This window comes from Labrus bergylta, chromosome 19 (assembly GCF_963930695.1).
Source record: "Labrus bergylta chromosome 19, fLabBer1.1, whole genome shotgun sequence".
In the NCBI taxonomy this organism is placed as follows: Eukaryota; Metazoa; Chordata; class Actinopteri; order Labriformes; family Labridae; genus Labrus; species Labrus bergylta.
The window spans coordinates 4,340,684-4,365,348 of record NC_089213.1 but is presented as its reverse complement, the minus strand read 5'-3'; the positions used below and the strand labels follow the sequence as shown (position 1 = coordinate 4,365,348).

Sequence of the window (24,665 nt, the reverse complement as noted above, 5' to 3'; positions counted from 1 at the left end):
GTTTAAAAAGAGGGGCTGGTGAGATGGGTTGTGGTCAAATGGACCGGGTATCAGACCTCGGACTATGAGTCACCTGAAATTAAAAACATGTCCCTTGTAGTAACAGATAACAGGTAAGTTAACCTGTCTTCACTCAGACTTCTTTCTGTAATATCGATTGACGCAGCTGGTGGTGCTAATTTAAAGTTTAAGCTACTTAACTTATGTTAAAGCTGTTAATGCTAATTTGTGTTTTTCTTATAGTGTGCAATGATCCTTAAAGTCACTAATACTTTCATGTGAAATATAAGACAGATAAAAAAACGTCTTTTATGCTCAGATCCAGAATCTGCCCTCCTCTCTTCTACTGTCGGGAACTTTCACACAAATACTGTATTTGTATTTATTGTGACACGTTTTTGCCAACATCGCTTCCAGCTTTAGAGAGGTTGCTTGGTGATGATGTTTAAAGACAGAGAAGAGACTGTGTCCAGAAGCTTATTAAATTTCCTGTTGGAGGTGAGATAGCAGATATTCATGAGAACATGCGTACTCTGATCTGATCAAACAGTCTGCTTCCAGGAGCACACAAACACAGCTGCAACATCACACAGGACGGCTACACAGTGATGGAGAGCCACGTCTTTAAAGCTTGACGGAGGTGAGTTGAATCACTCATAAGTTAGAATTGTGTTCAGGACCTTTCATTGATTAGCTTTAAGTCTTTACATAGGCCTATGTATTTTTAAATAAGGTGTGTCTGTGAACTTGTCGCCTCTTCGAAAATGATTCATTGTCATATTGACCAAGATGTCTTGTCACGATGTCCAGTTTATGTCCAACAGTTGTTTTAGTTTGTTATGTAGCCTTATTTAATTGTATCTTACCCATTTGTGAGACTGTACTTATTTAGTCTGAACCAGTTAGCTTGGTGCAACGCAGTGTAGATCTTCTTAAAACATTTAAACATAGATATTAGGCACATATTTTGCACTTTTCATTGGTTTAACTGAATGGGATTAACAGTAAAGATGATGGATGGATGGATAAATGGATGGATGGATGATAAATGGATGGATGGACAGATGGATGTATAAATGGATAGATGGATGGATGGATGGATAAATGGATGGATGGCTAGATGGATGGATGGATGATAAATGGATGGATGGATAGATGGATGTATAAATGGATAGATGGATGGATGGATGGATAAATGGATGGATAGATGGATAGATGGATGTATAAATGGATAGATGGATGGATGGATGTATAAATGGATAAATGGATGGATGGATGGATAGATGGATGGATAGATGGATGGATAAATGGATAAATGGATGGATGGATGATGGATAGATGGATGATAGATGGATGGATAAATGGAAGGATGGATAGATGGATGTATAAATGGATAAATGGATGGATGGATGGATGGATAGATGGATGGATAAATGGATGGATGGATGGATGGATAAATGGATGGATAAATGGAAGGATGGATAGATGGATGGATGGATGGATAGATGGATGGATAAATGGATAAATGGATGTATGGATGGATGGATGGATAAATGGATAGATGGATGTATGGATGGATGGATGGATAAATGGATAGATGGATGGATAGATGGATGGATGGATGGATGGATAAATGGATGGATGGATGGATAAATAGATGGATGGATAGATGGATAAATGGATGGATGGATAGATGGATGTATAAATGGATGGATAAATAGATGGATGGATAGATGGATGGATAAATGGATGGATGGATGGATGGATGGATAGATGGATGGATAAATGGATGGATGGATGGATGGATAAATGGATGGATAAATGGAAGGATGGATAGATGGATGGATGGATGGATAGATGGATGGATAAATGGATAAATGGATGTATGGATGGATGGATGGATAAATGGATGGATGGATGGATAAATAGATGGATGGATAGATGGATAAATGGATGGATGGATAGATGGATGTATAAATGGATGGATGGATAGATGGATGTATAAATGGATGGATAAATAGATGGATGGATAGATGGATGGATAAATGGATGGATGGATGGATGGATGGATAGATGGATGGATAAATGGATGGATGGATGGATGGATAGATGGATGGATAAATGGATGGATGGATGGATGGATGGATAGATGGATGGATAAATGGATGGATAGATGGATGTATAAATGGATGGATGGATAGATGGATAAATGGATGGATGGATAGATGGATGAATGGATGGATGATAGATGGATGGATAAATGGATGGATGGATAGATGGATGGATGGATAGATGGATAAATAGATGGATGGATGGATTTAGCCAATGTCTAAAGAGTAAATTATTCAGAAAATCTGACTTAAATCTTCCATTGAATCTTTCCTTTTTTTAAATTAACATGGTGCCAAATAACAGTAAAACTAACATTAAGCTTTATCAAAAGAAGAAATGTAACATGTTCCTTAAAGTATAGAGAGGATGGCTGCCTCCCAGACTTCACCTGGTAGATGATTACAAAGAAAAGCAGCCTGATAACTGAAGGCTCTACCTCCCATACTACTTTTGGAGACTTTAGGTACAACAGGCAGTCGTGCATTCTGAGAGCGTGATGTTGCAGAGGGGTAACGAGGCACTTTGAGCTCTTTGAAGATATGATGATGCCTGAGTTAAAATATTTTCCTTTAATGAGTCGTGCTTCTTGTTTTCTTGTTCCCAGTGTCTGATCATGGCAGCTGCCATGGTGTGCAGCCGACTCTTGCTTTCCATCTACATCCTCACGTTCCTGATGGGGGTCCCTGCCAACATCCTGGCATTTTGCACCTTCTTCCGCAAGGTGCGTCGCAAGGCAGCCCCGATCGACGTCCTCCTCCTCAACCTCACCATCTCCGACCTCATCTTCCTCGCGTTCCTGCCTTTCAAAATGAAGGAGGCCTCTGACGACATGGCGTGGATGCTGCCCTACGCCCTGTGCCCCTTGACCGGTTTTGTGTTCTACGCCACCATCTACAACAGCACCCTGCTCCTCACAGCTGTGGGGGTGGAGCGCTACCTCGGGGTCGTCTTCCCCCTCAGGTACTCTGTGTGGCGCAGACCTCGATACGCCGTGTTAGCCAGCATCGCTATCTGGCTGGTCACCTGTCTGAACCTTATCATCGTCTACATCATGGCCTACTCCCAGTGGAACAAAGATGCAAACAGCTTCAACAATGGCAGCATCCCCGACAGCCCTACCCCGCCTCCACCCACCTGCTACCTGGAATTTACCACAGACGAGCTCCACATCCTGCTGCCTGTCCGCTTGGAGCTCTTCCTCGTTCTCTTCTGCCTCCCCTTTCTCATATGCTGCTTCTGCTACGTCAACTTCATCCGTATCCTGTCCCGTCTACCCAAAATCAGCAGGCGACGGAGGCTGCGCGCCATCGGTCTGGCGCTCGGCACGCTGCTAGTGTTCGCCGTCTGTTTCGTGCCGTACAACGCCTCCCATGTGGTGGGCTTCGTTCGCAACGAGAGCGAAGGGTGGAGAAATGTGGCTTTGCTCTCCAGCACCTTAAACGCCTGCTTGGATCCGTTTATCTTCTACTTCTCGTCAGCGGCTGTCAGGAGCATGTTGAAACACTGCTGCAGGAACATCATGGCCAAGCTGCACATCCTGAGGTGTGGGGGGCCTCCTCAGCTGAAACCCTCAAAGACTGAAAAACACAATAAAACACCTGTTCCTTGAAAGTTATGGAGAGAGAATTAAAGTTCAGGCGTTTTTTTCACAGAGTGGTTTTCTTTATTTCATGCAAAAATGTAAAGATTTATAAAAGGGCTGAGAATTGTTATTTCACTTTAACAGAGAACGGAGCTCAGTTTGAATTTTATATGTTCCACAATTTACAGAAAAGAAATTGTGTAAAGACACATTAAGAGATGAAATAAACATTTCCTTTTGCAAGTTAATCCTCAATTTATTATTTTGTTTACTTAGCACGCTCATACAGTATGTGCTACCCTGTGGTACTTAAGGCCTACCAGTGATAAACTTTATCCAGAAAGAATGTCAACATTATTAAACCTGGTAAACATAGTTGAGATTAACCGTCACACATCGGTGTTAATAAATATTTGTGACATCTTTATGGACTGTAAATATTAATGGATGAAGCCTGAGTGATGTCAGCCATCTGTTACCGCAGGTTGCTCTGGAGGCTCATCTGCAGCAGCCGCCATGCTGGAAATCCTGTCTCATCCTAACAACAAGCTGAGAGCTGGAGCTGAGGCGGGGTTTAAGCCTCCTGACAAACTGTTAAACCGTGACCGCCTGTCAGTCAGGTCAGCTTTGCAATTAACTATGGATAACGCGTACCATTCATAAAATCAACACAGATGCGTTATGAGAACCCCCCCCCCCCCCCCATACAGTGTGTGCCGATGATGACAATAACTAATTACACCTATTTCATTTTTTATACCAGGCTGTAAACATGCTATATTATGCTTTTTTGAATGTGGTTTGTGTGTGACTTCCTCTTCCTCAGGCGGACCCTCGGCAAACCTCAGGATTTTGCACTTCTACATTGACTTCATTTTTCACCTCCGTAGGTTGCCACTTGGAAACCTTTCAAAGAAAAGAGAAATAAATGCGGAAAAGATTCTTGGATAACCAGATCGAAGTGGGATGTTTCTAATGAATAATTCAGAAGAGGTTCATGCCAATCAAAGTGCTCCAATGTGAGTCATGTAACTCAGTCAAACAAGCAATAATAGATATGTTGATTCAGAGAACTGGGGTTATCATGGTAACCCAATCATGTTCATTTTAATCTCCGATCACAGCCGCACTCTGTGACCTTTGTGTATAAGACATGCTGGGAAAGTTTCCCCATCAGGTCACACAGTGTCATGAGTAAATATCCTTTTCTGTGACTCACAGCACAACATCAACACTGTTTCATCAAAGATGAGAGTTTTATAGGAGCGAGGGGTAAAGCAATTAAAAACCAGGGGATGTGAGGTCCACTGCAGAGTTAATTTGGAGTTATGAGTTCAGACAGCTGGATGTGTAAACACAGAGAGGACACGATGCTGCTGTTATAAAGTCCTGCTCTCAGGTGACTTTAGAGAGACACTGATAACCGCCCTGTGGCCATTTCCTGTACAATAATAAAGAATGAAGCGCTCCTATGCAGGGTGAGTACATGAAAACACAGATAACAGATGGACATGTTGGTGAAGCGGTGCACTGGGTGAATAAATCTAATATCAGCAATAAAAATAGCCAAAACCGATAGTCACTGGATACGCAAATATCGGCTGGCTGATTTATCCGTCGGGCTCTACTAAATTTAGGCGCACTTAACTTTGATTTTTGAAAATTCTAACAGCATGAAGCAAAACACAACTGACACACGTTTCATACATTGAGTATTTATTCCAAAAAATTAAATATGACAACCAAATAAAAAGGCTCAACTTAGGACCAGGATCAGATGAGTGTTAAGACAAGGTCTTGACGTACAGTTTGACTTCTAAAAGTGACACCATTTAACATAATACAAGCACATTAATAAACTGTGAAACCCAAACATCATTTGTCTTGTTTTTAAATATGATATGCAGCCGACCACAGAGGTTTCAAGATTTATTTATTGTGGGGAATCCCTTAACCTTGGGGACGGGCACTCGTGAAGGAACAAACTAACCGAAGAATTACCCCAGGTATGTAAACGCGGACAATTCACATTAAAAGATAAAGTCGTAAATGGGTCAGATATGGCGTCGCGCATACTGAGAATCTTCATTATTGCCGCCCAAGAGAAGATGAATCACTGAAAAGGAGGAGAAACGTGTTTAACCGGCAGTATGGGAAGCGCCATCTCCCCTATGGAAACAAGAGTTGAATAAATAATGCTACATGAGGTCTACACAGATCTACTCGTTACCTACAGAGTCGAGAACGTTTCCCTCGTTTTATAAGTTCTACTTTTTGGGTTGTGCTGAGAGTGCCCGTCGTCTGAAACTGATCCCCACAGGCCTTTTGGTCCGGTCAGCTCCACACTGATCAGGTCTGCATATTTATGTGTTCTTGGCATATGTCAGAGGAATTCACACACACACACACACACACACTCAAAATACACACACACACACACACAGACAATCACACCTTACAGTATCGTCATGTATCAATATATACTTATCAATGTAGACTCTGGGCCTCTGCGGCCTTTCTGAAAGTTAAGATTTCTTTGATTAACTCGTTTCGTTTTCAGCACCATCATGAAAGGCACAGTCTGATAACGGACCAATATGTCCGACGATGAACTTTCATCCCTCCTCCACTCATGAAAATGCAAAAAGAATGAACAAAAAAAAAAAAGACAATCTTTAATGCAGCTCTCGTTGAGAAACGTCTTCGAGGGAGCTTTTGAGATGATACAACGAGAGGGAGGATTTCACAGGTCTATGCAGAGGAGGGGTGAAGGTTCATCTGATCACTTACATGACTAAAAACAGTCTCCACTTTGTAGCGGGTCAACCAGCAAACACACAAGTAAGTAAACCTATTGCATTATTAAATTTGGAAGAAAAAAAAAAAGAAATCTCACAGACGATTATTAAACGCCATGGTTCACTACAGCTAGCACGCCTCTGTCTCTAATAGGATTTTGTTAGAAAAAATAAGTGGTGTGTGCATTACATTAATATCTTTAATCTTTACATATAAATATATCTCAATCCGGACTTAAAAATTCTTTTAATTTGAAGGAAAAAGGCATCTGATAAGACAGAGTCCTGCTGCGTACAGGCTCCAGAGGTGGATTTACTGTACGTGGCATCACGAGCGCAGAAATGGATCTCTTAATAAGGCTCTAATTATACCTCTATAGACTTTCAGAAATCAAGCAGAACCAACAATAAACATGCCCTCCACTCATTTCTCTTTCAAGTAAAATCAAATGCTGGTAATGTCTGACAATTAGAAACAACTTCAAACTGACATCAAACACACGGGGGGGTTATCGGATTTCTTAGAATTAAAATGCTTTATCTAGAGGCAAAATAATCAAGCACAAACTCTGCTCCAAAGCAATAAACACATGCATCATTTTAAGTGCAGTCAAATACCATATCCTCTTGTTCTCTTAATATTAATATAATAAAGCCTATATGTATTTCTGATGACATATTAAATAAATGTGTTTTTTCTAATAGCAGCTTCAGTTTGGTTCAGTGACAAGTAGCTAGCACAGTTAGCGGTTAGCAGAGCCGTTCAACACCATGCTGTAAGTCTGTGAGAGTAAAGAGCTGTCAACACATGATACAGCAACGACCCCTCAGCTCCCCCTAAGTCCTCCCTCCTCTCCCCCTCCTCCCCCTCCTCCTCCTTTCCCCCTGACCAGGCACGTTGGTTTGGTCCAAGTGATGAAACCTGAAGGCTGTGTCTGTTTTACACTGCGAGGCCTCGACAGACCGCTCTCCATGTGTTGAAAATCTTAAGACAATCGTCTGACGACTGTTTTCTGATAGAAGGCTTAAAAAGCTTTTGACACACTTCAGAATGTTTGATTATTGCCAGAGCATGTCCTCTTTCACATGATTCTACTCTCAATAGTTTGTTAGAATTTGCTCTTTAATAAACCTCCAGGGTGCAGCAGAAAACACTTTCTTCGGTTTTCTTTTATTATATAAAGTCATGTCTACAAAAGGTTCTGTCTCTGGACTAGAGCGACAACTGATCGACAGAAAAATATACAACTAGACTTGATTAATCTCTTTTAAGCAAAAGTCAATGAAGCGGTGCATGATTATATCCTCGCTGATGATCGGTGGAACAAAATGCTCAAACTAATTCATGTTCAGAAAACTTTGCTTTCAATCATTTTGTGATCAGGAGGAGATTCTTTCATCGTCTCCAACGAGAAATGTTTTTGTTAATGATCCTAAACTTATCCTTTTTGTGATGCTGCGTTAAAAACGTAGATACGGCTGTGTCATGTCTTTTAATATTTTTAAAACCCCATCAGCGTTTAGTGATATTATCAAAGCTATTCTTCCCACCCCCCACCCCCCCCGTCATAGATGAAAAAAGGGCCTCACACTTTAACATGGAATCAAAGAGTTCTTCAAAAATGTCTCAGGTTAAAAGATATCAAAAAAGTTAGCAATTAATTAGTGAACAAATGACATAATCGTTGCAGCCCTTTAGTATAAGCTTTGTTTTTTTAAGTGCGATGATTAAATGTTTTTGATAACAGAATATTGTGGAAACAAAGAGTTTGAAGAGGATATGAAAGTGAGTATTTCCTCATGGTGAGAGAGGAAATTATTATTAGGAATACGCGCTCATGCTTCGAGATCAGCTACAGTCCAGCCCCATGTGTCGGGCAGTGCAATGTTTTGACAGGCTCACTCGGATTCTGCATTTACAGAGAACTGAACCAACATACAGTTAAAAACCTTCTGTCCCTCCAACGTCTTAATCTCTAACCAACAATTCAGGCACTTTGTGGAATCTCTCCAAACACTGTCCGACATCAGGACTGAGCCACACACGCTCACATCAGCAGCCTCAGTCCTTAATGATCAACAGAATGCCAAACACTGAACATCCTTCATCCAAAGTCACATAACTTGCCAAAAAAAAAAAAAAACCTATTTCAGCACGCCAACCCTCATCGACAACACTCAGCGCTGACCCTGCTCGCTCTGCACTAACACCTTATTGCACTGAAGGAGAACGTGACGACTTCATTGGTCAGATCCTCGTTTAAAAATTGGGAGAAGTCCAAAGGTTTTGAGGTGGTAATAATCCGTCTGCTCTGAACTATTGCTGGATGTTAGTTTAAGTTAAAAAGAATTAAAGAAGGTATAAATAGTAAGAGGAATAAAACACACAGACCGTTTGGTTTTTACACTTTGTACCGAGCTGAACTAGAAGAAAAAAAAGTTTAAAATTGTTCATTTTGTGGTCATGGCGTTGTATTCTAACAGTCCTGTTTGTGCACCTCGCCTCGCAGTAAGGCCTCATGCGATACACAATCGATGGCTGTGTGTGGCTTTGCGTAAAATAAAATAAAGATATCATTCACTGTCTGTGATGGTAGAGTGCCGAGTCACACCTGTGAGGACCCACGGGCTTAAAGGGAGACAGAAGAGTAACCACAAAGGCAGCAAGAGGGCGAAACTTCTGTGTCACGAGCGTACTTGACTAACATGCTGCCATTGTAATCACACATTTGCTCGAGAGAGATAGAGAGATAGAGAGAAACAACACAAACAATTTTGCATCTAAAGAAGCAGAAAACCCCACAAACAAACATGTAAAACCATCTACACTATAAACCAGCAACATGAGGCTCAATGTGAGGTGACAGAGCGAGGCGGGTCCTCACTGGTTCTGCTTCAAGCCCAAGTTTTTGGATTCCCTGCTGCTCTGCCATTTCTTAACACGTGAAAAAAAAAGAAAGAAAGAAAAGAAAGCAAAAAGAAACTTTGAGCTGCTGTGAAAACTGGAAGCCGTTGTTGTGACGTGTGAGTGTCAACAGGAGACAGAATCCACTTTGAACTGAATACAGCAGAGGAGATGAAGGTGAGAGAGAGAGCAGAAACGATTGGCTGGTTTCTTATTGCATAATGTGGCTGTAACTCCTCTCTGGCTTATTACATCCTTACACAGCCTGCAGTCGCAACAGTCGGGGCACGTCATTTGAGATGAGCCAGCTGATGGAAGGCGGGCACTAGGACTGTCCGAGTAGATGGAGGGATGTGGGGGCTCAGGCAAAGTACATGGTCCTCAGTGTGTCGTGGTGGATCTGGACAGCCTTGGCCAACGCCGTGGGGTCCCTGCCGTTACTCTGCCCTGAGACGTGGCTGCCCTCCGCGCTGTCAGGAAGAAAAGAGAGGGAAAGAATAATCAGTAAGATGAAACAAAGTCTACGTTATTTCCATTCAGTAGTGTCCACATTAGAGTTCATTTGGGGAACTTAATGTTTGCGTCAGTTTTGGCACCCACAAGTCGATGCTGTTTAAAGAGTTCTCCCCACCTGTCATGCTCTTTGTCAACCAGGTGGTAGCGGGCGCGGAAGGCCACCAGGTGGGCGTAGTAGGCCGGTGCTGGGATGGAGACGGAGCGCGTGCAGCGGACATAAGTGTGGCACAGCTGGTAGGTGAGGAGCTGGAACTCATCACCGGTGAAACAGTTGTCGTCCCACAGAACATGGTAGTGAGAGGGCCTGCTCGTACCCTGGAGGAGGGGGGAAATTAGACTTAATAACATCTCAGAGGACAACGCTCCACAGAGAGAGGACAAACAGCCAGCTGCTAAATATAGTTCTGGGTGTTTGACAAACTGAAAAGGATACATTCTCAATCACCCAACAACTAAGATACTCTGATATTTATCCAGAAGGTAATCTTAGTATGCATAACATAAAGCAAGTTTCACAAATAGAAAGAATATCTTACAACAGCCTCAAATAGACCTTAATCAGCAAAACATCCCCTCCCCCCCTTTGTACAAATATGGTCATATGGCCATTCAATCCCAAACTTGAGGCTTTAAATAGTACACAAACCAATAGGTGATATCTAAGTGTCCAATTCATATTCAGTCTTTGGTCGTCGCCTCAAATCTCAAAAACAATGACTACCTTTAATGCTTAATAGAGACTCTGAGAGAAGATATCCAGTAGATGCGGCACTTTAGCACCAGTCTCTCAGACCAAAACAAACTCTTCTTTAGCCTCCCCTCCCTCCCTGTTTTCTTATGCTTGGAAAGTCTGTTGGTTCTCCTTCAGTTGTCGCTCAATGAGCCTCTACATACAGCGCCCCTGAGTTAGAGGGGCTGTCTCTCTCAACCCCATATGGTGGCAGGACTAACCGTTGGAGAGGGAGAGATTCATGGAACAAAAACATATGAAGTTTGAGTTTGAGCCTCTGAGTGACACAAACATCTTTCATAAGGAAGCTCCGTTCGGTCAGTGTGAACAGTGTTGAGAACAACAAACACAGAGGCAGTTTGTCTTCACTCTTTGTCTAGTAGGTCATTACTTAACAATATTTGTAGATATGATAGTTTATGATATCTGCTTAATCAATGTTATACATGTTGTATTTTATACCTTTTAAGATTAGTTTTGACTGTCATATTTTACCTGGATTCCAGCGTGGCTGCAGAGGTAAAAGTCAAACTCGTAGGGATGAGTGATGTCTGTGTCCACTGTGGTGCCGGCAGGAATGTTTCCACTTCGTCCAACCTGAGAAGGAGATGTGATTAAACAGAATCGTTAAAGAGAAGGTCACGCTGCCTAAAAGAAACGCCTAACAGGCCTCAACAGTGAACAGTATACTAAACGTTTCCCTTCTCTTCCATTTGGAAGAAAAACCTCCAACTGAAACTTACCAAAGACGTCAGACAGATGGAGAGAGGTAATCCATAAACATTACAGGACTCTCAAAGTGCCGTTGATATCTGCTACCTGAGAAGAACCCAGTTGTGTTACTCACCCGCTCGTTGCGATCTGCACAGAAGAGTCGCGTGTGATGGCGTTTTTGCACAACAATGTAAGTAATCCCCGGCTGATAGTCCTTTTCTAGACTGATGCAAGCCTCCCTGATAGCCAGAAGCTCGTAATACAGCACCTGCACAGTGAAACAGTTAGAATTTCTACATTAAAAAACAGACTGAACAGTCCGCATTGGTAGAATAATTTCACACACAGTTTTAAAACAAGTTCCCTGGATACAAAAATATAAAACAAAGGAGCTTTAGATAACTAAGATAAAGACATGTCAGTGCTAGCCGTTCTACTCTAAAGTGAAAGTAAAACTAGTAGAGCACCTTAATATGCCCCGTCATACTCTCTTGCAAACTGTTAATCATCAAGAATTCAACCTCAAACCTCGTCCATAGAAAGAAATAACAGCTCATTTATAGTTTGAACCTTGAGGGATTCACTTTTATAAACAGGCGTGAATTATTTGCTCAGTGCAAAACAGAACAGGTCAATGGTTCTACCTGTCTGAACTGTCCTTCCGACACTCCGTCTCTGTAGAAGATGATCCTAGTCGGCTTGTAGCGGGTCGATTTGTAGAACTGGATCAAGAGCTCTCGCACCATGGACGCCAAGTCCTGGATGACCTCCTGTCTGGGCCTCTGGACCCGCACTGTAGCACAGTACCTGCTGGGGTGGGCGTCCATGCTGCCTACCACCTGGAGTGGAACAACAACATTACAGAGAGGTCAGAAGCTTAAATCATATGCAAACACATTACAGATTGAGAACAGTTATGAGACTGATTGATATGAATAGTGACTGATAGAAAATACAAGCTTGTAATCAAAGTAGCTTCTTGTTCTAGGTGAAGTCTCACCGCTGCAATAGATGGCTTTTTCCCGTCTCCTGCTGGAGGATGAGTGACGTCCGCCCCGAGGAAGATGACAGGCTGCTGGAACACCGAGGGTCTGCGTGGATTTAAGAGACACAAGGTAAAATGTTGCTACATGTCTTTCAAACAGCCTACAGACAAATTCAGCGATCAGATGACAAAAACTTTAATCAATTTGAGAAGAAATAGTTTCTTGTGTTGATTTTACCGTTGGTGTGGAACCAGGATGTTGTTGATTCCTCCCAGTTTGACGTTGATCTTCAGGCAGAGGTTCGAAAGGGTCTGAGGAGACGTCTTGACTACATTCTTCACCTGCACACACTGAGTGGCCATGCCGAGGAGGGTGTCGCCAACCCGCTTCACCTCAGCTGTGGGTCGGAGAGCGGACACCCGTTTCACTTTACATTCACTTTATAATATATTTTCATGTACAATGTTTATGAATAGCAGCATTAAGACAGATGTGCAAATGGATTTTGCTGTTTTCTTATATTGTCAACATTGCCAGAAGCATAGTTTTATTTTTCATTTGTGTACCGTATACGGGCGTCTTTCCAGGCAGGATCACGATGATGAGCTGAAGCCCGCCATAAGTGTTTTTCAGGTGTCTGAACATGGGCTCCACGCTGTCAGCTCCCTGGGCGTATTTACAAAAACATGGCTGGCCTTGGATTGGCATCCCAGCATCCTTTGAGATTTTACGCAGCTGGTCAGTGAAGCTCCTAAACATGGGGGGGGGGGGGGGGGGGGGGGGGGATGTTTCTTGGTTAATGTGGCATATCAGTGAATAGTTCGTTATCTGACACAAACTTAATATTTTAAACTAATAGACGGAACATTTCTGCCTGAAGCAGTTTTGAAAATCAATGTATAAGTGTAAAATTCACTTTTAGACTTTAGTACGAATTCTCTAAATAAACTGATGCTAGATTTTGTAGTTTCCAAAATAAAGACTGTCTCCTCATTAAAATATACATCTGAACTGTTTATTTTATTCATTTTGTATAACTTCCAACATGTACCAACATGTGGATTATCCATCCCCTCTCTTGTTCACTCTGGGTTTCATGACTTTAATAGTTTTGCCAAAACTGAGCGAGTAACAGTCATTATCGTATCACATCTTAAATTGTATCTTGACTCACTTTAGGATCTCTTCCCTGCACTGCCTCTGTGTGGCGAAGCAGGCGATGGCCCACATCTTGATTTCCACTCCGGTGTGAAACTGCTTCCCTCTCATGTCCCACACCCCGTGGCTGGGTGTGGCCACTGTGCGGTTCTGCAACGACAGTGCAGGGTTGATCTGCTGGGGCTGACAGTCACACAGACACATACAGTACAAGGACACAGACAAAGTATGGATTCAAGAATTCAAAAGGAAATGGTGGGATTTCAGGATCAAGGGCTACTGATTACGTTATAAACCAAAAATGATGGACAGGCTGGTCAGGAGAAATTAAATCTTAGGTTTCATTTGTGCTCGATTCTGTTTAAGTCATGCATTAAGATTGTAGTGCAAATGATTGTTTGGTATGGCAGAGGTTAAAAACAGGGAAAGCTTTTAAATTAAAATTGCAGGTTCAGATATGATCAGCTCAAACAGCACAGAACAGTAAAGTAGCAGAAAACCACAGAAAATTTTAAAAAGTCAAAGTTCACACACACAAATAGAAAAGATGTTTGACTTTAACAAGATGCATTCAGTGATTTTAACAGTGTCACTGCATTCAATGTAAGAAGTGAAAGAACAGGGTGACCTTACAGGGTTTTCCCACAAAACAGAAAAATATAATCAACTAAATGTTGTATGAGTGCAGCTCATTTTGGAGTGTGAAAATAACTCTGAGCCGTCAAGTGTCAAATGAATCAAGAGTGAATGTGAAGGATGAGGATCAATTACTCTAACTTTTGAGATCTCATTTTAAACTAAAGGAAATCCTGCTGTCTCTCTCTCACACACTCACACAGACATGTAGAAAAACACACTTGTGCATAAGAAGCGTGATTTAAAAGGGGAAGGTACCATAAATGGCTCAGAGCTCACCCTGCCGCCATATTGCAGCATGGGGGCGGGAAGGACTCGGCCCGTCACTTGAGCCATCTCATCCCGAACGCGGAACTGAAACTCCTGGACGAACGGATCCGACTCGTAGTTTGCACTCCTCACCTGAGGGGCAAGAAATGTAGTTTTAATTAAGAGGAAAGAAAAAGGAAAGCAAGAATAAACAAACAAACCAAAATCTTGATGGTGTTTATCTCGGGTGAACAGGACACTCACCAGCCTGCTGATCTCCTCCTGTCTGTCTGGTGCAGAGCGAGCTGTAGCTTTGATCATGGTCGACGTCTGGTTGTCTGTTAGCTTTTTAATGCAGCGCTGGCCAGCTACAATGTTGCACACCTGAAGATGAAACAGAAGTTTGTTACACAATCTGACTCGGATACAATTTAATTTCACAAAGAGCAAGTGATGCATTGATTTACAGCTGACACGGAAGCTGCTGAAGCTGTAGTCCTTACCTCCAGGGGCAGGTAGGTGTGTTTCTGTTCCTGGCCCACCTGCAGGCAGGGCAGGTGGGGGTACTTGAGCTGCAGGTTGTACTTCTCTCTAAAGTACTGCGCCACAGTCCGTTCCACTGTCTGACCATTTTCTAGCTGCAGGGGAAATCTGTGCATGTGAAGGAAACAAGAATCTCCCGTTAATTTGAGCTAACGACAGCTTTGATGGCAGGTTTAGTGGTGTGATATGGAGACATACGTCTGGAGGCTGGCAGGCCGTCGTGTTACATTGCAGACTCTGTACTTCCTACGCATGGTTCCACAGTGTGTCACTTCTACTTTCAGACCTGTGAAGATGGAGAAGCCTCAACGTAAACAAGCTTTTATTCGTAGATTTAGAACATCTGAAGAAGCATTTCACTTGATGACACAAATATCTCCCATACAAGGTAAGGCCTGGCACTGCAGCACAAGCCTTTTCTTTGTACTTACCTTTGATCTCTTTGGTGAACTTGACCCTGTGGGAGTCAGTGAGTGGGCGCGGCTGCTCATCGATGTTGTGAATGTCCAGTACCTCACACATGAACTGGATGACTGGCTGGGCTTTGTAAAAAGCTGTGGCTGACACTGAAACAATACAGGACAAGGTCAAACTCAAACTGTGGTTTACGTGGAGACTTAAATTAGAAAGGTCACTTCTCGGTTCAGAGCCTTGGGTGATTTCCAACCAGGCAGTGAAAACCCAGTCGGTAATAAGAGGGTGGATGTAACTGCCTTATTGCCTACGTACATCTTTGTGTTTTGTTGCTTAATTTCCTGGAAATGCGCAAACTAACCACTAAGCCACCCAAATGTGTTAATTATGTATGAAAACAGGTGCTGCTAGCCAGTAAAATGCTGTTAGTGGATGCAGGCCTCCATATCGATCCTCTCATCAAACTCTCATCATGTAGGTGGATAATCATATTTCTCAAAATGATAAACCAGACACACTATATAATATAGTTTAACAGTGCTGACTTACCATCGATGTTGAGCATCATTTTCCACATGGCTGGCCGTACAGACTGATGGAAACCAAACCAAACCTCTCGTCCTCCACCTAGCGGGTGATCGTAGCCCTCTGGGGACGAGAAGAAGGATCTCCCGACGGGCGTGTACCTGATGATGACAGAAAGGTGACTCAGAGGTTAGTTGGGGGCAAAAATAAAAGTTGTATTTCATGGGCGGTTCACAGAGTGCAGCATGACACAAGTGCTGTCTGAGTTATATGCTTGAAACCACAGGAGGATAGGAAGGTTTTAGATCACAAAATACTATTCTTGTTAATGGATTCAACAAATGGCATATCCGGAGTTTGGTTACATGAAATATGCTTTTGAGCACTCGCTCGTTGTTGAATCCAAAGCGGAGTTTAGCCAGCTAATAAAACAGAAATATTTGGTATGCAGGTTGTAGGTTTGCTTCTAACAAACTGCACCTGTTACAATGTGTGAGTCATTGTGGTTGAAATGCTGCATAATAAATTAAGGGAGCTTCAGGACCTCCGGGATGCAAGTATCCTTGGGTCATATTTCATGACCAGAAGTAATCTGCAAGAAATCCTCTTCACATGCTTAATTCATTACTATTCTCTTTCATGGACAATTCAAACTATAACATGGTGAAGGTTAGCTGCAGCATTAATGTACTCATCTGTAATTATCTTTAGAAACAGTCACGATTTGAACTTCAGATTTTAAAAACTAGAAATGATCTCAAATATTTCACTGCGAGAGCAAACAGAGGAAACTCACTTCATGGAGGGCAGGTGTCGGAGGACGACGTCCACGGCATGAACAGGATTAGTGCTGATCGGTTTGTCCAGGTCCACCGGCTCGGCCATGACGCGTCCTGTCAAAACTTCATGCAGCATGTGCCAGCTGACCAAAGACACAAACTTAATGGAGACTTTGAATGGGCGGTCCTTCCCACCATCACCTGGAAGAGTGACATCCAGATCCACCTGAAGAGGAAGACAAAGGTTATTACAGTCTCCTGATTAATATTAAAAAGGATGTGTCACTAGTTTTTGTGAAATAATAATTTAGCTTTGGTATATTTTTAAGTAAGAAGCCTTGGTCACACATGCACAAACTCCTGAAGTTTTCGGTATGAGATGCCTCTGTGAACGCAAACGGCTGAATTTCTTTCTGACTCTATCCAGAGTTTCTTCTGCATCAAGCCTGAGGGAGCCGATGTGTGAACGCAGCAGAATATAATCAGGAAAATTCACTGTGACCGAGTGGGGGGGGGGGGGGGGGGGTTGACATTTATTCCCTGTGATCAGTGCACAATCAAAGACTGCATGGACGTGAAAGGTTTGATCTCCGAAGTTGCTCGTAATCAAACTGCTGCATTAAGTTTTCTGTTCCAGTATGTTTTTCTCCGCTGTTTTGTCAAACTTCACATATAAATATTTTTTCTCATTGTAGCATCGTATAGCGGACTCTGTTGCTTCATCTGCCACTTCTGTGTCTTTGTTTGGATGCCATGTCTTGCCTCTGGAGACCGTCTTGACAGGGAAAGTCTCCCGCTGTGAGTTGCATGTTTGAACAACCAGATTAGAATGATTTCAGGGGCAGCCCGCCTTAAACCCTCCAGAAATTTTCAGGAGTGCATATGTGAAAACAGCTAGAGTGGGCTAGACACAATAACTGGCAAAATAAAAGACAACACACTTGCTACACTCGAGTCCTTGGCATTCTTTGTCAAGCTAAACAATATTTTTTGTTGGTCTAGAATAAAAGAAACACCAGCATTCAAACGTATAGGTAGAGTCTCACCCCACCAGTGGCCACAGGTAGTGGAGTAGCAGTGTAAAGGCTTCTCTTCCCATCGTAAACTGGCAGACAGTCACCAAAGATGGTCACCTTAAAATGCTGAACCATGGAGTCCACCACCTCCCTGGAGAAACCACCCAAAACAACAAAACATTATATCTGAATCTGCAAACAGTAAAGTGTAACATTATAAGAGTAAAGTAAAAAGAAAGGGAAGTGTTGATATGTTAATAGATTCCCTACCTGTTGACCCTGCGAGGACATTTGTCAGGCTTGATGTCCACCTCATAGAGATAGACGTCGATCTTGGGAATTTCCACCTGGAAACAGTTGGCCAGAAGCTTGATGGGCTTCCCGATGGTGCCATAGCCAGGTCGACGTGGCAGCGAAAAAAGGGCTTGGGCTCCAGCGTCTCCTAAAGGAACACAGGCCAAAATTAAATACGTTTTTACACCCTGTCCTTTTGAAAACGTACAAAACAGTTGCAGTAATCATCATCATACTGTTTCCTGAATATTAAAGTATAATATATGTAAGTGTTGATGTGCATACTTTGAGGTGCTACCAACAGTCGAATCATGTGCTGTGAAACGAGTCACTCACGCTGATAAACCTTCAGAAAAATGTCTCTTGAATCTGAAGTTCTTCAGAGCTTCACACAAAATTGGAGTCTTTGAGCCATTGTTTAGTGCTAAATCAATCACTCTAATCAATCTTATTAGCTTAGTTTTTAGCAGCAGGTCTATTCAATAAAGCTTCAAACACCTGATATCCACAAACTGACAAACACCAAACTGTAGTGATATAAAGAAACTAGCTTAGTAACATTTGAGCAATCATTTACAGCCTAAGTCGACAACTGTTACAAGAACTGCTTCCCATATTAGATAGGTGGAAATATACTGCATGTCAATTGAGTGTTTACAGCTTATTTTACTGACCCCTAGAGGCCAAAATGGATCAATTATTGCACATTTATTGACTGACAAATCCTTATTGTCTACACCAGGGATGGGCAACTGGCGGCCCGGGGGCCACATGCGGTCCCCATCATCCCTCAATGTGGCCCTCACGTCAATTTGTACATATCAATTAATTGGAAACATGAAAGAAATGTGACAAAATCTGCCATGAAATCATGAAAACCAGAAATATGTCCATAATAATATTTGATCCTTGGCATATGTTGTGTTAAATTTGAGACATAATTGATTTTATTCATTTTTGTATTCTACAATTTGGCCATTTGGCAGGGAGAATTAAATGAATGTGGCCAAAGTTGCCTATCCCTGGTCTACACCGTCTCTGGGAAAGATCAGCGACATGCAGTTTGTAGAACATGTTCCAGTGACATTAAAGAGGAAATTTCATAGATCATTTGGATACAAGGAAGTAATGGAAAAGACACCAGAAACAGCTAAATTGTTATTTGAAACATTTATATTTGTATCGGCCCAGCTTTTCACAATAGATGCATCTTTACTCTTATTAAAATAAGATCAGTTTGTTTGATTTAGTTAATCAAGTTATTCTTTTGATTTTGTTGCATTTATTTCATGAGAAAAACTGTATTTGTCTCTCATCCTCAATATTTTTTTTTTTTTTTTTAATTGAACAATACCAAAAATCTATATCTTCTCCATGTACATTCTATAATTTAAGCAAAATTTCTGACTTTTAAACCGAAATTGAATGTCTCAAAATAGCTAAAAGAGAGCCCAAACAAGTTATCCTGAATACTATCTATGATGATTTCATACAAGCAGAGAGCTCTGTGAAGACCACAAACTGTAGGAAGGAAGCGGTTAATAAGGAGGAACGAGCAGAAGGTGTGTGTGACGGGACTGAAGATGGTCAGGGACGTTGAACGACTTCCTCATATCAAACTGACTGAGCTGAAACAAAAACGGGCCAACGCTGTGTTTCCCCGCGCCGATCTGATAATGACCGTATAAAAAGGTTACAGGGTTTGGTGACATTTTGAATAAAAGGATGAATTCTCCTGATTGACACGGCCTTTGCCAGACGGGAGGAAAAGTAGGCGGCTGACACACCACAACAACTTGACACCAATTTTTATAAATGCCAAACTGGAAAGTACTCGGTGAAAGAAATGAAATGACATCACACAATTTCCACAATTGTGACTCAGAAGACCCACATACACAACAGTGACTAACACATCAGTCTACTCAACACATACACACAGAGTACAAGCTGGTGAATTATCAGGAGGTGTGTGTTTGACAGTAAAGACTGAGGGAAACACTGAAATCAGCGCATTAGAGCAGCCGTGAGGGGGAAGTATAAAACTGTATCAGACTGACGTTTCTGTCCGGGGTCGAGAGCTGACCCTGAACCTGCCTCGAGGTGTTATCTGTCTGCATCCCCTGGTCGCTTCCTCCCCTGCGCCATTGCCATGGAGACGACACTCATTTTGCAACAGTTTCTCCATGGAAACTACAGGCACGCCGACAGGAGGTACAAAAACAGCTGCACAAAAAATTTGTCTCATTCATCTGGAGACTCTGCAGACAAAAACACGGACTATTTTGAGCCTGTTTTTAACTGTATGTCACTGTGTGTTTACAGTATGGTCATTTATTTTCAGACCATAGCGCTTCAATAATTGGTTTATAGATGTTTGTCAACTACAGAAGAAAACTGACTATTCTGAAAATCCTCAGGATTGAGTAATGTTTTTTTTTACTGCTTATTAAAAGAAGAAATCAAAATGATCTGTTTCTGTTGTGTTTGTTCTTAGTTGGGGGGGGTAACAAATAGCTATCGTTATCAAAATGTTGAAGCTTTTTAATATAAAACACAACAGGTTCTGGTTTATTTAACATCTTGTGTTAACGTAATTGGAAAACAACCCGTTCAGTGATCAGAATCTGTGATTAAATACCAACCGTGAGATGTGTGATCCAAAAAAATCCACATCTGTTAATATGACTTCTTCATGTTGTAAAGGCCTCTACAGAAGTTTTTGTATTTGTTGGTTAATTTCTTCTGAGATTTGATGTTTATAATTTCCAGCGCAGTTATCTATTTAGAGTAACGGGTGCAATCATCCGTTTCTACTTGATCCCCCCTGATATAAACCCTCTGAGGTCAAAGGCCTCTGCATCTCCTCTAACATGTGTCAACAACTAAAGGCATTTAGGTCCACCGCCTGCTCTGCCTAAGAGTGTGAAAGAATAAAATCCTTCATTTTTTATGACAAGAAGTAAAGACAGGCAATAAAAAAAGAATCTAGCCTCTCTTTGATGTAATATAGAGAACACACTTCTCCATGCAGAAGACAGACAGCAACCCCTCTTCCAGTGATGACCCAAAATCACAAAGGTTCACTGTAAAATGAGCAACAATGGAGAGATTAATTTGCACTTATCAGACCGCTGCATCGTAGAAACGCACTGCACAACCCACACACAGCCGACATTCAACCCACACACACACAGAGTACTCCACAGATGTAATATTGTCCAGTCCTGACATCACTTCACCGATGCTGAGGAGGACTGCAGATGTGTTTCAGTTGTACTTAAAATAAACTGTTATAACCTCCTCTACTTTACAGACATCAAGTATGAAACACTTGTGATGGTGAGGGAAAACTTCAATCTGCTTGACATAAAAAGAAAAGTCTTCAGTCAGTCAAGCTGCTCAACTGTGACAAATACGGGGGGGGGGGGGGGGGGGGGTATGTCTTTGTGGTTTCATGTCTTTAAGTTGTCCATCCCCCCATTTTAAACAGGCGCCCATGAGTCTGTCAAAAATTCCTCCAAAATGAGTTGAGCATATATGACTATCTAAAACCATTTTCCCGTTTGAGATCGCGGGGGTCTAAAGACGATGTCAGCTGTCATTTGAGCTGCGAGGGGCGGGGTACACCCTGGACTGGTCACCAGTCAATCACAGGGCTGACATATAGCGACAGACAACCAGCCACACTCACATTCACACTTATGGCCAATGTATAGTCACCACTTAACCTAAGAAGCGTGTCTTTGGACTGTGAGAGGAAGCAGGAGGAAGCAGGAGTAGCTAGAGGGAACACACACATACTATATACTGGAAGAACATGCACAACCCACACAGAAAGATCCAGTCATACAGGGATTCAACTAGGGGCCTATTTGCTGTAAGGGAATATAGCTAACCACTGCGGTGCACAGGATAGTGAATACATTCTGATTTTCATTTAAATTGATAGAAACTAGAACGTTTACAATGGGTATTTAAAGTCATCCATCCATCCATTATCCGTACTCCCCGTTCTGTCAGGGTTGCACATTTCAGTTATTCAATTAGCATAAATCTCAGACATTTACTTGCTACAGCTTATGAAATACAAAGATTTGCTGGTTAAATATCTGAAATATTTTTAAATCAAGGAATGTTGTCCAAACAAACAAGCTCTTTGACATCCCCCTGGGCGCTGGGTAATTTTACATATTAAACAAAACTGGTAAATTATTTATTACTAAAAAGGAGCAGGCCTGCGTTTAAGAATATCTGTGTCACTCAGATTTGGCAAATAAAAGCAGTGTATTGGCTAAGCTCATTTACAACTCTGACACAGTTTTAAAACCTCTACATCTATGTTATTCCCAGATAAGGCTCCAGTCTGTATTGCTCTTAGGGTTGAAAATGGGTGGAGTGTAAGAAGTATGAAAGGGTCAGTTTCTGATAACCAGTTTGACCCTCTTTCCAGTGCACCACTGGCCCCCTACAACATCAATAATAAACAAGCCGTGACTCACAAACTGTGCCCCTTGGCAACAAAGTAAATTGAATAATGCACTGGCATGCTGAACTGATTTCTAATTAACACAGGCAGCGGTTAACTGAACATTATTCGATAGCTTGGGTAACTATGGCAGCAGCTGGTGTGAAAGGCTGCCCTTCAAACTGATATGAAGACACACTCAAATGCACAAGACACACACACCTCCCTGAATGTGAGCCAGACTCTCAGGCTTCAGACACACCTGACGGGATCACCACCTGCCTTTGACAGCCGACAAAGAATGACGAAGACAGAACAAATAACCCGTGAGACTGGTTTGGGACATTCACATATGCACACTGACACACATCACAGAGCAAAAGTGACCGTGAAAACACTAGTGAGAAACAATCAACCCAGTATAAAGTCCTTGTTGGAAATGGCCCAGTGCCCATTAAAGCCTCTGTTTAAAAGGTAATCAGATCGCAGCGTAGCGATCGGATCAAACCTTAAAAATAGGTCTGGTAATCGAGTTTTAGTTTCAATACAGATCAAACCTCCACTATGTGATGTTCAAAACATTTGTGTATGACACAAAGTAATAATGATGACAGGGGAAGGCTGGATTACCAGAACAAAATGTAATCAAACTAGGTAACAACAAGTCATATTGAGAAGCAGACTGGTAAAATAGCTGTCGAAATAAAACCACAATACCTTTCATTCATCACTTGAGTTTAAACCCTATGACACACTCAAAAATTATTTCATGTGAAGGTTTTCATGGGTTGACCTGGACCCAGTGACACAAGATCTGACCTGGGATATTTTACCTTGGTCCCAGGTCTGCTAATTAGGTATATGTATGTATGTATGTATGTATGTATATATATATATTTTTGTTTCTTTGTATACTGTATTTCAGATTTTACTCAAATTAGGTCTGAATGCTGGAAAGTGATTAAGAATGGACGTTTTTGTTTGTGTGTGTGTGTGTGTGTGTGTGTGTGTGTGTGTGTGTGTGTGTGTGTGTGTGATCTCCCTTAAATTAAAATTAAAATCACTTGAAGTGTCCCCCATGCTGACTGTTTAGCTTCTGGTCCTTTTTAGAGAGCTAGTAGCCTAGATTGTGACATGTAGTCTCATTTGGAGGGATGGTAATCTGTGTTGTGATGCTGTAATCTTTAAAAAAAAATGTTATTATATGGCTCAAAAGTGGATCCATCATAGCAAAATGGTCTTAAAAAAAAATACAATAATGTTTACATTTGTAATAACTGGGCCCTGGAAAACCTATTTAAATCCCTAAAATGTTCAATCAAAATCGTTAAACTTAATATCTGCCCACACATAACCCAGCAGCCTCCACACTCAGCATGGCCATTAGTCAGGGGGATCCCACCTGTTGTTCCGATTTCCATTCATGAGGTCTCAGTCCGGATGACCCGGCACCCAGTTGTTACTTCTCCCTTCGCAGGTCAAAACGTGACTTCAGATCCGCTGACAGGCAACCCCCTGCTCCCCCCGGGCCTCGCTGCTGCTGCTGCTGCTGCCTCTGCTGCTGCTCCCCCCCCCCTGCTCCACCCGGCTCGGGTCGCTGAAGTGGAACCGGGCCGCTCGGGGTTCCTCTCGGCTGGAAGTCTCCCCCCTCTTTTTCCGCCGAACCTGCCTTACTAACCAAAAGACAGCTCCAAGTTGTGCAAAACGTCCCCTGGTTCGTCCGCTCTAGTTTCTGCTGTTGTATCTGGAAGGAAAATAAGACAAGTAGCAGCGCCGGGATTGTTTGTGACAGTTCAGCCTCAGAGTTGGTTCATTTCACGAAGTCGTTAGCGGCGGTTGGTAAGCTAACGGCGTTAGCTAGCGTTAGCCGACGGAACTAGCGACTGTCTGACTAACTCGACACACGGTAAAATGTACGGATAATTACCGGAACAGTGAGTCAAATTCGTCGTCCCGGCAGGTTAACGTGTCGATCCGGTGTTCTGCTTTAGCAAGTAGATATGACGGGGGTTCACTAGTCCAGCGTCCTCCCTCTCGGTATCGGCGAGAAACCGGTCTAAAATCTGCACTTACACCGCCCTCTTGCTCCCTGTTATAAAGCTGGCGAGGATAGAAAATAATGACTTCCGGTAGATTCCTTCAAAACAAGAGCATGATTAACGATTCAATAGTATGAAGCAGTGCACTGTTCATGTTTTAGCATCAATTTTACATACAGTTTTTATATATGTATGTATATA

At 42.2% G+C, this 24,665-nt stretch overlaps 2 protein-coding genes across 3 annotated transcripts; one reads left to right on the top strand and one right to left on the bottom strand.

Moving 5' to 3' along the window:
- Positions 1 to 55: 55 nt before the first annotated feature.
- Positions 56 to 3,992, top strand: LOC109990262 (free fatty acid receptor 3-like). The gene is made up of 2 exons (XM_020642318.3): positions 56 to 640; positions 2,717 to 3,992. The coding sequence occupies exon 2, from the start codon at positions 2,726 to 2,728 to the stop codon at positions 3,719 to 3,721; it is 996 nt and encodes a 331-aa protein (XP_020497974.2). The 5' UTR covers positions 56 to 640; positions 2,717 to 2,725; the 3' UTR covers positions 3,722 to 3,992.
- Positions 3,993 to 5,393: 1,401 nt separating this feature from the next.
- ago3b (argonaute RISC catalytic component 3b) lies at positions 5,394 to 24,515 on the bottom strand. Of its 2 annotated transcripts, none has more exons than XM_020642258.3 (20): positions 24,353 to 24,515; positions 23,828 to 24,169; positions 17,934 to 18,105; positions 17,694 to 17,814; positions 16,665 to 16,873; positions 15,893 to 16,029; positions 15,361 to 15,495; positions 15,128 to 15,215; positions 14,890 to 15,037; positions 14,651 to 14,770; positions 14,396 to 14,539; positions 13,518 to 13,684; positions 12,910 to 13,094; positions 12,581 to 12,740; positions 12,358 to 12,448; positions 12,002 to 12,196; positions 11,491 to 11,625; positions 11,139 to 11,240; positions 10,029 to 10,228; positions 5,394 to 9,867 (listed from the first exon to the last, which is right to left on the bottom strand). In XM_020642258.3, the coding sequence occupies exons 2-20, from the start codon at positions 23,844 to 23,846 to the stop codon at positions 9,759 to 9,761; spliced, it is 2,637 nt and encodes an 878-aa protein (XP_020497914.1). In that variant the 5' UTR covers positions 23,847 to 24,169; positions 24,353 to 24,515; the 3' UTR covers positions 5,394 to 9,758. The 2 variants fall into 2 exon arrangements, with proteins under 2 accessions (XP_020497914.1, XP_020497915.1); XM_020642259.3 differs by having other exon boundaries at positions 13,518 to 13,651.
- Positions 24,516 to 24,665: the final 150 nt, after the last annotated feature.

Coding starts and splice junctions, on each gene's coding strand:
- LOC109990262 (XM_020642318.3), top strand. CDS start 2,726: ATGGCAGCTGCCATGGTGTGCAGCCGACTCTTGCTTTCCATCTACATC.
- ago3b (XM_020642258.3), bottom strand. Junction 12,741..12,909: donor TGGAAAGACGCCCGTATACG/GTACACAAATGA, acceptor TCCGACCCACAG/CTGAGGTGAAGCGGGTTGGC. Junction 11,241..11,490: donor GTGCAGATCGCAACGAGCGG/GTGAGTAACACA, acceptor TCTCCTTCTCAG/GTTGGACGAAGTGGAAACAT.